General features: G+C 37.3%; 1 protein-coding gene across 9 annotated transcripts in view; it reads left to right on the top strand.

The window, feature by feature from the left end:
* The window catches only part of ZNF438 (zinc finger protein 438), a 197,765-nt gene that overhangs the window by 158,272 nt on the left and 24,709 nt on the right, over positions 1–14,784 (top strand). For all 9 annotated transcript variants that reach the window (XM_027559775.1, XM_027559776.1, XM_027559770.1 and 6 more), the window contains one exon: positions 5,454–5,521. In XM_027559775.1, coding sequence (XP_027415576.1) covers positions 5,454–5,521 — 68 coding nt within the window. The remainder of the gene's footprint in view (positions 1–5,453; positions 5,522–14,784) is intronic.

Here is a 14,784-nt window from a genome sequence, read left to right as displayed (position 1 = left end):
TGGAGAGGTTTCTCATTATTTATACCAGATCCAAGCACAAGGACCCTGTCTACCATGTCCTTGCATAGTCACACCTCAAAGACTGTTAAATGAATAACTGTATAACTATATATCTGTTGTGAGTTTTCTGATTTTTCCCAATAAATTTGCCTTAATTTTTGACAGCTATTTTAAGATGTAACTGGCATACAAAAATTTCACATATTTAAAGTGAAATTTGATGCAGTTTGCTGTATGTAAGTAATGCCTGTGACACTGTCACCACAATCAAGATAATCAATATGTTGTTCATCCTAATGGGTGGATATATGTTCCTCATGCCCAAGTAGGTACTTCATTCCAACCCTCCTTGTTTCCTTGCGCTCAGGCAACTATTAATCAGCTTTTTGTCACTATAATATGCATTTTCTAAAAGTTTATAAAACTCAGGTCATAAAATATATACCTTCTTTTATCTGTCTTCTTTCATACAGCATGATGTTTTTGCAGATTCATCCGTACTGTAGTGCAGATCAGTAATTTATCCTTTTACATTGCCAAGGAATGTTACATTGAATGGGTGTATCACAGTTTGTTTAAACTCTCACCTGTTGTTGAACATTTGGATTGCTTCTGGTTTGGGGCTACTATAAATAAAGCTGCTGTGAACATTCTTTGTGAACGTGATCTTTTTTTCTCTTGAATAAGTAGGAAGGGATTGGCTGAATCATATGGTAGGTGTATCTTTATCTTATGAAGAAAATGCCTGACTTTCTTCTAAGTAATTGTACCGTTTTACATTACCACCAGCAGGGTATAAGACTTCCACTTCCTCCTCATTCTTGTCAGCACTTGGTATAGTCTTGAGAAATTTTTTAGCCATTCTAATAGGTTTGTGATTATATCTCTTTGTGGTTTTAATTTACATTTCTTTAATAACTAATGATGTTGAGCATCTTTTTATGTCCTTATTTGCAAGCCACATCTTTTTTTTTTTGGTGAAATATTTCTTTAGATCTTTTGCTTGTCTTTGAAATTGCATGTTTGTGTTCTTATTATTAAGCTTTGAGAGTACTTTATTCTGGATATAAGGTCTTTCTATGTGTATTATTTACAATCATTTTTCTCCCACTCTGTGGCTTGTTTTTTCCTTCTCTTAATAGTGTTTTTTAAAGAGCAGAAGTCTTTAATTTTGGAGTCTACTTATTAGTTAGCTACTCTGTGGATTGTGCTTTAGATGTCCCATATAAGATATCTTTGCTTGATAAAAAACCAGAGTGCTTTAGAAGTTTTGTAGTTTTAGGTTTTACATTCAGATATGTGATGCACTTTGGATTTATATGTGGTGTGAGGTATGTCTCACAGTGTTGTTGTCATTTTTTGCATATGGATGTCCAGTAGTCCAAGTACCATTTGTTAAAGTGACGCTTTTTCCTGTGTTGATTTCCCTCTGCACCTTCATGAAAAATCAGTCAGCCATATATGTGTGGGTTTATTTCTGAACTCTGTATTCTGTTCCATTGATCTATTTGTTTTTTTTAATATAAATTTATTTATTTTAATTGGAGGCTAATTACTATACAATATTGTATTGGTTTTGCCATAACATCAACATGAATTTATCTTTAAACTGTCTTCATACTTTTGGCTTTATAATAATCTTGAAATTAGAGTAGTATTTTCCTTCCACTTTTGTCTTATTTTTAAAAATGATTTTGGCTATCCTAAGTTCTTTGCATTTCCATGTGAATTTCTGCAAAATGTCTGTTGGTAGTTTTATTAAGCTTATATTAAATCTATAACACCTGTTTGCAGAGAATTACCATTTTAACAATATTGAATCTTCTGACCTATGAACATGGTATATATCTCTCCATTCACTTAGGTCTTTAAAAATTTCTCTTATCATTGTTTTGTAGTTTTCAGTATTTTACATCTTTTTGTTAGATTTACCCTCAGTTATTTCATATTTGTGATGTCATTACAAATAGTATTTTAAATTTTATTTTCTGATTTATTGTTTCAGTTTCTGATTGTTATTTGTATATGAAATGTAATTGATTTTTGTATATTGGTCTTGTATTCTTTAAGCTTGTTGAACTCAGTTATTTTTATAGATTCCATTGAATTTTCTACATAGACAATCATTCCATCTGCAAATAAAGACTGTTTTATGTCTTGTTTTTCAGTATGGATGCATTTTATTCATTTTCACTTTATTGCACTGGCTGGAACTTCCAATGCAATATTGAATCAACGTTGTAATAGTAGATATCCTCCTCTTGTTTGTAAATTTAGAGGGAAAGCATCCAGTTCTTTTCTGTTTGGCATGATACTAGCTGTAGATTTTTCACAGATATCCTTTTACCAAGTTGACGAAGTTTCCTTCTATTCTTATTTTTCCAAATGATCATTTTTTAATGGATGTTGGATTTTGTCACATGTGTTTTCTGCATCTATTGATATGATCATACAGTTTTCCTTTTTTCACTTCACAAATACAATGAATTACATTGATTCTGAATATTAAACAAGTGTGCATTCCCAGGATAACCTTACATGGTCAAGGTGTGTCATACTGTTGGATTTGATTTGCTAACATCTTAAAATTTTTGCATCTGTGTTAAGGAGAGATTTTGATCTGGAGGTTTCTTTCCTTCTCATGGTTTTTTGTCTGATTTTGGTATCTGGATAATGCTGGCTCATTGAATTAGGTAGTTACAATTCCCTCCTTTTCAGTTTTCCAAAAGAATTTGCTTATAATTGGTATTATTTCTTCCTTAAATATTTGTTAGAATTCTCCAAAGAAACTTTCTGGACCTACAGTTCTTTGATGGGTGATTTTGAACTAAAACTTCGATTTCTTTGAAAATACAGGGCTCACTTTTTGAATGAGCTTTGGTAGCTTGTGTCTTTCAGAATAATTATTCATTTTATTTAAATTATCAAATGTATTGCCAGGTATTTTTAAATAGCAGTGATATCTGTAGTGGTGTCACCTCTGTCATCTAAAGGGTTATATTTCAAAGAAATTTGAGTATCAAGACAAAAACCTTATATGCTTACCATGAAGTTCCTGTTTCTAGTATTGAAATATTCCTTTCTGTGTATAGATCTATATTCTAATCAGGTATCCTGTTCCTTCTGCTTAAAAGACATCATTTTACATTCCTTGTAGGTGGGCTCATAATGAATTCCTTTAGCTTCTGTATGAACAAAAATGACTTTGTTTCTCTCCTATTTTTGAAAGATAGGTTCTATGAACATAGAATTCTAGATTACAGATTTTTTTTTCTTTCAGTACTTTAAACATGCTGCTCCACTTGTCTTCTCAGTTGCATCACCTCACTTTAAATTTTTCCTTTTTTCAGTAGTTTTGGACAGTTTGGTCATGATATGCATTGGTGTAGTTTTCATGTTTCTTGTGCTTTAGGGTTTGGTTTTTTTTTTTTTTTTTTTTTTAGCTTTTCAGATATGTTTATAGCTTTATTCAAATTTGGAAGTTTCTGCCACTATTTCTTAAAAAATAATTTTTTTGATTTTGCATGTCTTTCTTCTCCAGTTACTGGATCTATTAGGTGGCTTAAAGTTGTCCTAGAGCACAAATGATGATCTGTCCTGATGATCTGGTTTGTTTTGTTTTTTTCTTTTCACTCCTTTCTTCCTGAGTTTCATTTTGGACAGTCTCAATTTCTATCCCTCCAAGTTTTCCAGTATTTTTCTTCCAACACGTCTAATATGCTGATAATCCTATCTGGTGTACTTTTTAATTTTATGTATTGTAATTTACATCTCTGGAAACTTTATTTGGGTCATTTTTATATCTTTCCTGTTCATACTTAAATTTTTGAACACATGAAATACAGGTTATACACTTAATGTCCTTGTCTGCTATTTCTAACATCTATGTCAGATCAGGATCAGTTATTATTTTTTTCACTGTCACTTGCATTTTCCTACCTCTTTGATAATTCTTTGTCAGCTGTCAAAATTCATGTCAGCTGAATTTTACTTTGTTGGATGATGGATATTTTTGTCTTTCTATAAATATTTTTGAGCTTTGCTCTTAATACACAGCTAGGACACTTGGAAATAGTTTGATCCTTTTCGGTCTCTCTTTAAGATATGTTTTGTAAAACCAAAGAAATGCTTAGTATAGGGTCAATTATTCCCCCTTACTAAAGCAGGATTCTTCTTCATACTCTACCCAGTGTCCCATGATTTCAGAGATTTTCCAGTCTGACTGGTAAGAGCAGGTGATATGCCTGTTCTTCCGTGAGTGTTCGGCACTGTGGATCTTTCCCGGCCTCAGGTGGTTTCCTCCATGGTATGTGCTTATAGGTGCACAAGTGAACACCTGATAAGGACGCTCTTCATTCCTTTCTTTCCTTCTCTCTCCAGCTCTTTTCCTCATTACTCTGGATGTTTCCGTCAACGTTCTCCTTTCCTGTAACAGAAAACAAATGTTTTCTCTCTCTCAAAAGTTCTTTGTGACTTGAGGGTCACTGTTTTGAAATATTATTTCACGTATTTTGTCTGTGTCTTGATTGTTTCAGGAAGGAGGGAAAATCTGGCCTCTGTTATTCTGTCTTGGCTGGAAGTAGAAGTCATGCCCTTTTATTTTACCTAGTTTTCTACTTTAAAAACATTTAAAATTTTCACTGGAAAAATTCATCAGTCTCTACCTTAATGTCTTTGTCTTTGGCATCATACTTAGAAACATGGCAGTTTTTGAAGTGCACAAAAAATATTTACCTGTATTTTTCCAAAGACTTTGTCTTATTTTTATATACATTTGCATAGCTTATTAACATGGAACCCACATTCTATATAATTTGGAAAATATCTAAAATGGAAGGGAAAACAACTCTAATTACATCACCAAAACAAAAGAAATATACATATTAACATATTTCCTGTCATGCATTTTTCTGTGCCTTTGTTTTTAGCTGTAATCCTAGTGTGTCGGTCATTTGGTGTGTTCATCCAGTATATTATATCATCAGTATTTACCATGCTGCTGCATAATCTTCAAAATTGCATTTTAATGACTGAATTATGTTTCATCAAATGATTATATTGTAGTTATACTTCCTTTACCTACATTGTTAAACATTTTAGTTATTTCTTAAATAGAACCTAAAATATAATTATCAGGCAGGACATATTTAGGGAACCTCAGCTTTGCCTACTTGCACATTTCCCTGACACCAGGAGGGCAGGGAGATGGATACAATTCACTCTTAATGTGTCACATTACTCCCTCTCCAAGCCCATACCTGAGCAGTCAGTAAAATCCTGTGTCTATGAGAAAGGAATAAAACTTTAATTCCTAATAGTTCACTCCATTTCTTATTACTCATATAAATAAAGACTTTTTATTTAAAAAATAAAGCTTGTAATTTATGTTTTTGTACATTTTCACATGGCATCTCAGTTCTTTCCTAATTATTACTTGTCTTGGTTAATTTTAGGACAGCTGTTATTCAAGTCAACGACATCATCATGCAGAGTTCATTTTCAGTACCACCGAAAGATCAAGGTAAGATAAGCTATGCCAGGGAAAATGGTAATGTGTGTGTTATAAGGAGTTTTAATTGATAAATTTAATGTCACTGCCTACTAACCAAACGGTGACTTATTTCTGGAACTAAGAACAAAAATTCTAATTCTATATGAAGGTTTATTTATTTTGGTAAATTACTTGAGTGTCTATGGAACCATGGTTTATAAATGACATTTCTGCTTTCCTGGAGACTGATTTCCAGTCCTAAATATTCATTGGAAGGACCGATGTTGAAGCTGGAACTCCAATACTTTGGCCACCTGGTGTAAAGAACTGACTCATTGAAAAGACCCTGATGCTCGGGAAGATTGAAGGCAGGAAGAGAAGGGGACGACAGAGGATGAGATGGTTGGATAGCATCACCGACTCAATGGACATGAGTTTGAGTAAGCTCTCGGAGTTGGTGATGGACAGGGAAGCCTGGCCTGCTGCAGTCCATGGGGTTGCAAAGATTCGGACATGATTGAGCGACTGAACTGAACTGAACCCCTTTTCTGAGAGCAGGGTCATCTCATTCCACACAAAATTCGCAGAGCCCAGGCCATCAGCCAGCAGCTAACTGGTGTTCAGATCAGATAAGATCAGATCAGTCGCTCAGTCGTGTCCAACTCTTTGCAAACCCATGAATCGCAGCACGCCAGGCCTCCCTATCCATCACCAACTCCCGGAGTTCACTCAGACTCACGTCCATCGAGTCAGTGATGCCATCCAGCCATCTCATCCTCTGTCGTCCCCTTCTCTTGCCCCCAATCCCTCCCAGCATCAGAGTCTTTTCCAATGAGTCAACTCTTCACATGAGGTGGCCAAAGTACTGGAGTTTCAGCTTTAGCATCATTCCTTCCAAAGAAATCCCAGGACTGATCTCCTTCAGAATGTACTGATTGGATCTCCTTGCAGTCCAAGGGACTCTCAAGAGTCTTCTCCAATACCACAGTTCAAAAGCATCAATTCTTCGGCCCTCAGCCTTCTTCACAGTCCAACTCTCATATCCATACATGACTACAGGAAAAACCATAGCCTTGACTAGCCAGACCTTTGTTGGCAAAGTAATATCTCTGCTTTTGAATATGCTGTCTAGGTTGGTCATAACTTTCCTTCCAGGGAGTAAGCATCTTTTAATTTCATGGCTGCAGTCACCATCTGTAGTGATTTTGGAGCCCAGAAAAATAAAGTCTGACACTGTTTCCACTGTTTCCCCATCTATTTCCCATGAAGTGGTGGGACCGGATGCCATGATCTTTGTTTTCTGAATGTTGAGCTTTAAGCCAACTTTTTCACTCTCTACTTTCACTTTCATCGAGAGGCTTTTGAGTTCCTCTTCACTTTCTGCCATAAGAGTGGTGTCATCTGCATATCTGAGGTTATTGATATTTTTCCCAGCAATCTTGATTCCAGCTTGTGTTTCTTCCAGTCCAGCATTTCTCATGATGTACTCTGCATATAAGTTAAATAAACAGGGTGACAATATACAGCCTTGACGTACTCCTTTTCCTATTTGGAACCAGTCTGTTGTTCCATGTCCAGTTCTAACTGTTGCTTCCTGACCTGCATACAAATTTCTCAAGAGGCAGATCAGGTGGTCTGGTATTCCCATCTCTTTCAGAATTTTCCACAGTTTATTGTGATCCACACAGTCAAAGGCTTTGGCATAGTCAATAAAGCAGAAATAGATGTTTTTCTGGAACTCTCTTGCTTTTTCCATGATCCAGCGGATGTTGGCAATTTGGTCTCTGGTTCCTCTGCCTTTTCTACAACCAGCTTGAACATCAGGAAGTTCACGGTTCACATATTGCTGAAGCCTGGCTTGGAGATTTTTGAGCATTACTTTACTAGCATGTGAGATGAGTGCAATTGTGCAGTACTTTGAGCATTCTTTGGCATTGCCTTTCTTTGGGATTGGAATGACAACTGACCTTTTCCAGTCCTGTGGCCACTGCTGAGTTTTCCAAATTTGCTGGCATATTGAGTGCACCACTTTCACAGCATCGTCTTTCAGGATTTGGAATAACTCAACTGGAATGCTATCACCTCCACTAGCTTAGATGTTAAATGAGGTTGCATAGTATTGCCTTAAAAAAAGAAAACTTTAGTGTTTTTTTTTTTAACTTTACAATATTGTATTGGCTTTGCCAAACATCGAAATGAATCTGCCACAGGTATACACGTGTTCCCCATCCTGAAACCCCTCCCTCCTCCCTCCCCATACCATCCCTCTGGGTCGTCCCAGTGCACCAGCCCCAAGCATCCAGTATCGTGCATCGAACCTGGACTGGTGACTCGTTTCATACATGATATTATACATGTTTCAATGCCATTCTCCCAAATCTCCCCACCCTCTCCCTCTCCCACAGAGTCCATAAGACTGTTCTATATATCAGTGTCTCTTTTGCTGTCTCGTATACAGGGTTATTGTTACCATCTTTCTAAATTCCATATATATGTGTTAGTATACTATATTGGTGTTTTTCTTTCTGGCTTACTTCACTCTGTATAATAGGCTCCAGTTTCATCCATCTCATTAGAACTGATTCAAATGAATTCTTTTTAATGGCTGAGTAATACTCCATTGTGTATATGTACCACAGCTTTCTTATCCATTCATCTGCTGATGGACATCTAGGTTGCTTCCATGTCCTGGCTATTATAAACAGTGCTGCGATGAACATTGGGGTACACGTGTCTCTTTCCCTTCTGGTTTCCTCAGTGTGTATGCCCAGCAGTGGGATTGCTGGATCATAAGGCAGTTCTATTTCCAGTTTTTTAAGGAATCTCCACACTGTTCTCCATAGTGGCTGTACTAGTTTGCATTCCCACCAACAGTGTAAGAGGGTTCCCTTTTCTCCACACCCTCTCCAGCATTTATTGCTTGTAGACTTTTGGATCACAGCCATTCTGATTGGCGTGAAATGGTACCTCATAGTGGTTTTGATTTGCATTTCTCTGATAATGAGTGATGTTGAGCATCTTTTCATGTGTTTGTTAGCCATCTGTATGTCTTCTTTGGAGAAATGTCTAGTTCTTTGGCCCATTTTTTGATTGGGTCATTTATTTTTCTGGAATTGAGCTGTAGAAGTTGCTTGTATATTTTGAGATTAGTTGTTTGTAAGTTGCTTCATTTGCTATTATTTTCTCCCATTTTGAAGGCTGTATTTTCACCTTGCTAATAGTTTCCTTTGTTGTGCAGAAGCTTTTAAGTTTAATTAGGTCCCATTTGTTTATTTTTGCTTTTATTTCCAATATTCTGGGAGGTGGGTCATAGAGGATCCTGCTGTGATGTATGTCAGAGAGTGTTTTGCCTATGTTCTTCTCTAGGAGTTTTATAGTTTCTGGTCTTACATTTAGATCTTTAATCCATTTTGAGTTTATTTTTGTGTATGGTGTTAGAAAGTGTTCTAGTTTCATTCTTTTACAAGTGGTTGACCAGTTTTCCCAGCACCACTTGTTAAAGAGATTGTCTTTAATCCATTGTATATTCTTATCTCCTTTGTCATAGATAAGGTGTCCATATGTGCGTGGATTTATCTCTGGGCTTTAGTATTTTTAAAAAGTATTTTAAAAATATTTATTTATTTTTGGCCGCACTGGGTCTTTGTTGCTATGTGTGGGCTTTCTCTAGTTGCAGCAAGTGGAGGCTACTCTGTAGTTGTGGTGCCGAGCTCCTCATTGTGGTAGCTTCTCTTGTTGTGGAGCATGGCCTCTAGGGCAAGGAAACAGTAGTTGTGACCCACAGGCTTAGTTGCTCTGTAGTGTGTGTGATCTTCCCAGACCAGGGATCTAACTCATGTCCCCAACATTGGCAGGTGGATTCTTAACCATTGGACCACCAGGGAAGCCCCAGAGTATTGGCTTTACCGAAGCAGAATGACATGTGTTCTAGTGAGAAAGATGGATACAAGTATATATACATATATATTCATGCACACATGTGCAAACATAACATACCTATACAGAGAGGGTATTTTCTTATTCATTTTTGACCTAGTTTTTCCTATATACCCATTTTAAAAAAGAAATGTAAAAGAAACAAATTCCCATCCATATGATTTTTTTAAATGAAAATCATGATCTCTTAACAAGAGCTCCTGGACCTTTTAGAAAAGCAGTTTATGGGTACAGATAATCATTTTTGAGTAAAGAGTAATTTAATTTTCCTCAGCATGCAGAACAAACAAAACCTAACCTTTAAGAGGAATTCAAGTCTTTCCCTGGATAGAAGTTTTGATACGTGTGTGAGAAAAAAAACTGCCTTTAAATGATTCAGAATTGGGCTTTGCTTGTGGAAGATGCAGGCTTCCCTAGTGGCTCAGCGGTAAGGAACCCACCATACAGGAGATGTGGGTTCGATCTCTGGGTCGGGAAGATCCCCTAGAGAAGGAAGTGGCAACCGACTCCAGTATTCTTGCCTGGGAAATCCCATGGATGAAAAGCCTGGCAGGCTGCAGTCCATGGAGTCACAAAGAGTCAGACATGACTGAAGCAACTACACAGCAACAACAGTGGGAGGTGTAACTGTTAGTGCATGGAAGGAATTTGCTTTAAAGAATCCTTAACTGGAGAAAACATTCTCTGCCAAAGTGAAAGGTAGTGTCATAGCTATAAAGAGCGTGGGATGTTTGAAAATCATGTCTGCCCCTGAATTGCATAACCTCAGGTACATCACTTGACCTTAACTTTCTCATCTATAAATCTATAAAATGAAGATAGTAAGTCCTACCCTCTAGGTGATGTGGAGATGAAAGGAGATAATATATGTAAATCACCCCAGACGTTGCTCGCTGTAGAGCAGGCCCTTATGAGATGATGCCGGCTCTTGTTCTTAATGGTGGTTATTAATATCCAAGTGCCCTCCGCCTGTAAAGGCTGATGCAGTGAGATGGGCAGAGCTCCCTCCTGCTTGGGGTGGGTGCCTTGTAGCCTTCAGAGGCCAAGCGTGACCCTGAATTAAATTTAATATATGAATGCTTAAAGCTATTTCGGGCTTCCCTGGTGGCTCGGTGATAAACAGTCAGCCTGCAGTGCAGGAGCCGCAGAAGATGCAGGTTCGATCCCTGGGTCAGGAAGATCACCTTGAGAAGGGCATGGCAACCCACTCCAGTATTCTTGCCTGGAGAATCCCATGGACAGAGGAGCCTGGTAGGCTACAATCCATGGGGGCTGCAAAAAATCGGACATGACCGAGCGACCTAGCACATATGCATGAAAAGCCATTTCAATCCAAAGCAGGCAGAAATGAGATTTTGTATCATGAGAAATTATATAATTAATTAAAATAAATAAATATAAACTGATTATATTGGTCAGAAAAAATAGTATCATACATATGAGGCCTAAGAATTGCCCAGTTATTCTTGAATTTACTCATTTATCAAATGTTTTCTGTATGTCCTAGATTGCTATTAAATTGTTTAACAAAGAAAAATTGCAGATTTTTAAATTATGGTTTTGTTTATATTTCTTTCATCAAATATAATTACTTATGGAACATGAGAAGTTTGCTGAGCATATTTCATTTATTAATTAAATGCTGAGTGATTTATGTCTGTCTATAAAGTATGGTACTTTTGAATTTCAGACTTGTAAGCATGTGTGGATGCAAACACAACATGCACTAATGTATGAAATTCAAGTAGGACATCACAGCAGAGTTGTGGGGCTTAAGAAAACCCATGGCATCATTTACTATCTTCTAACAAAATTTCTTACAATGGAAGCAGATTTAATGATCACATAAAGTGGAGGGTGAAAAAGTTGGCTTAAAGCTCAACATTCAGAAAATGAAGACCATGGCATCTGGTCCCATCACTTCATGGGAAATAGATGGGGAAACAGTAGAAACAATGGCAGACTTTATTTTTCTGGGCTCCAAAATCACTGCAGATGGTGACTGCAGCCATGAAATTAAAAGACACTTACTCCTTGGAAGGAAAGTTATGACCAACCTAGATAGCATATTCAAAAGCAGAGACATTACTTTGCCAACAAAGGTTCGTCTAGTCAAGGCTATGGTTTTTCCTGTGGTCATGTATGGATGTGAGAGTTGGACTGTGAAGAAGGCTGAGCGCCGAAGAATTGATGCTTTTGAACTGTGGTGTTGGAGAAGACTCTTGAGAGTCCCTTGAACTGCAAGGAGATCCAATCAGTCCATTCTGAAATCAGCCCTGGGATTTCTTTGGAAGGAATGATGCTAAAGCTGAAGCTCCAGTACTTTGGCCACCTCATGCGAAGAGTTGACTCATTGGAAAAGACTCTGATGCTGGGAGGGATTGGGGGCAAGAGGAGAAGGGGACGACAGAGGATGAGATGGCTGGATGGCATCACTGACTCGATGGACGTGAGTCTGAGTGAACTCCGGGAGTTGGTGATGGACAGGGAGGCCTGGCGTGCTGCGATTCATGGGGTTGCAAAGAGTCGGACACGACTGAGTGACTGATCTGATCTGATCTGATCTGAAGACAGTACTTACCAGGAACTATGCCAGATGCTATGAGGAATCCAAAGATAAATCAGACAGAAGACTGTGCTATTATAAAACACAAAATCCTCGTAGAACAGCAGACATGATATGGTATACCTGGAGAACAGTTGATTGAGCCAGAAGTTTGAGGCTGGTCAGGAAACATGACCAGACGTGGCATTTGCTCAGGACATGAGCACAAGTGTAGAAGACAGAGAATGGGGGTTAGGGGGTCAAGGGACATGGATTAAGCTGGGAGAGAACTAGATGAAACTCATTAGAAATTCCAGTGCCTTCTATTTAAATGTTTCCTGATTTTGGATAAAGAATTTTAACATTGTAATATCACTCAGATAGTTTGTACTATGTTAAAAGCTTTCCCCTATTATAATAGTGTTGATATTATCCCTTTCTGTGTGAAAATATTATTTACAGAATCTCTAGAAGTTCATCAAATGTATTTTGTTACAATTTTCTATCTTTTCATATTTTCAGGTTTTGGAGATTTATGGTTTTCCCAAAGCTTTCTTTTTTTGTTTGACATTTTCAAATGAGGAACTAAATGTAAGGACATGTATTTTGTGTTGGAAAACAGCAAACTGTAGCAAGTGATTAACCATGTTTCTGGGGTGGGGAGGAGGAAAATTACATGCTAAGGCCAGCTATAGTGGTAACCTATACTGTAACTTTGTTGAAGGAAAACACCACTGGGATTGAAAATGCAAATGGATTTGTTATTGATACAGGGAAACATACAAATGAGCAACCTTGCCAAATGTTCCTTTTAGAGGGACAGTTTATGTTTTTTATGTGCCTGGAAGACGTTGACTGTGGTTTGCCAATTAAGCATGAGTGTTAAGTCCCCATACAGTTAATTAAAACAAGTCCCATTCTTCATTGGTCAGGAAAGAGCCTTAGGTCCAGGGGAGGGCTGTTTTGCTGGAGTCATTCAGAACTCTGAAGACTTTTGCCAGTTTCACCATTCAGTCTTGCTGTTTCGTAGGGAAGACGATTGTGAGTAGAAAGGTCTTACAGAAATCTTCTAACACTTTTCTCAGCTCTGTCATAACATTTATATTGTTTAAACATAGTTATCAAATTGTGTGTGCTGTTTTTATTCAGTAAGAGTAAGAATAAATGGAGCTGAGAAAATGGCAGATGCTTTGAGGCAAGATGTAGTGGGTCTTAATGACCCCCTTTGGAAACATCGCAGTTAGCTGAACATGCTCTGTACAACTCCTACTAATTTTCAAAACCTGTGCATTATTTAACTGTGAAGCCATAACCATTACTGTCTATCATGTGAATTCAGATTTAAAGCTGGTAAAAAAAAAAAAAAAAAAACCTTGGATTTTCTGATTCAATAAACTACTATAAAAAATAAACATATCACAGCCTAAAAATATATTCTTATGTCTTACAGACATAAAAATATGTACTTACATCTCACAGAAGTAAATGTTTTGGTATTAGTGAATATAGCATTTCAACTAAAGGAATATTTGGGATAGCTAGTTAATAATATATATATGTATTTTTAAGTTTAGGAAAATAATCTTACTTATTTTAGACTCTTAATATCAGGGGTGTGTGTGTGTGTTCAGTTGCTCAATTAGGTCCTTTATAAACTTCTTCATGAATTCTCTGTCTTTGGTGAGCTTTAAAGCATCCTGGCATATAGTGGTTTCTCAAATGTATATTAAATTTTGTTTAAAAGTGCTTGAAACTCTCATTTTTTTCAAAAAAATCTTATTGCCTAGATGCTATGAAAACACTGTAATCTGTTTTTTAGTGAAACACCAAGCTGAAGTTCTCAAGTCTATGTGTTTATTTAACAAATATTTTATTGCCTTTGGAGAGGCAAGGAGCAAAGAGAAACAGGAAACCAAAGTAAGATCCACTCTCTTATAGCTCAGATTCAGTGAATAAAACTGGGCTGTCTTTCCAAGCATTTTACTGTTTATGAGGATTCAAAGCCTTTGACTGTGTGGATCACAATAAACTGAGGAAAATTTTGAAAGAGATGGAAATACCAGACCACCTGACCTGCCTCTTGAGAAACCTATATGCATGTCAGGAAGAACAGTTAGAACTGGACATGGAACAACAGACTGGTTCCAAATAGGAAAAGGAGTACGTCAAGGCTGTATATTGTCACCCTGCTTACTTAACTTATATGCATGAGAAATGCTGGACTGAAGGAAGTACAAGCTGGAATCAAGATTGACGGGAGAAATATCAATAACCTCAGATATGCAGATGACATCACCCTTATGGCAGAAAGTGAAGAAGAACTGAAGAGCCTCTTGATGAAAGTGAAAAAAGAAAGTGAAAAAGTTGGCTTAAAGCTCAACATTCAGAAAACGAAGATCATGGCATCTGGTCCCATCACTTCATGGGAAATAGATGGGGAAACAGTGGAAACAGTGTCAGACTTTATTTTTGTGGGCTCCAAAATCACTGCAGATGGTGATGAAATTAAAAGACATGAAATTAAAAGACACTTACTCCTTGGAAGGAACCTGGATAGCATATTCAAAAGCAGAGACATTACTTTGCCAACAAAGATCAGTCTAGTCAAGGCTGTGGGTTTTCCAGTGGTCGTGTACAGATGTGAGAGTTGGACTGTGAAGAAAGCTGAGCGCCGAAGAATTGATGCTTTTGAACTGTGGTGTTGGAGAAGACTCTTGAGAGTCCCTTGGGCTGCAAGAAGATCCAACCAGCCCATCCTAAAGGAGATCAGTCCTGGGTGTTCATTGGAAGGACTGATACTGAAGCTGAAACT

This window comes from Bos indicus x Bos taurus, chromosome 13, assembly GCF_003369695.1.
Source record: "Bos indicus x Bos taurus breed Angus x Brahman F1 hybrid chromosome 13, Bos_hybrid_MaternalHap_v2.0, whole genome shotgun sequence".
In the NCBI taxonomy this organism is placed as follows: Eukaryota; Metazoa; Chordata; class Mammalia; order Artiodactyla; family Bovidae; genus Bos; species Bos indicus x Bos taurus.
The sequence above is the reverse complement of the archived record's forward strand: the minus strand, read 5'-3'. Positions and strand labels throughout refer to the sequence as shown.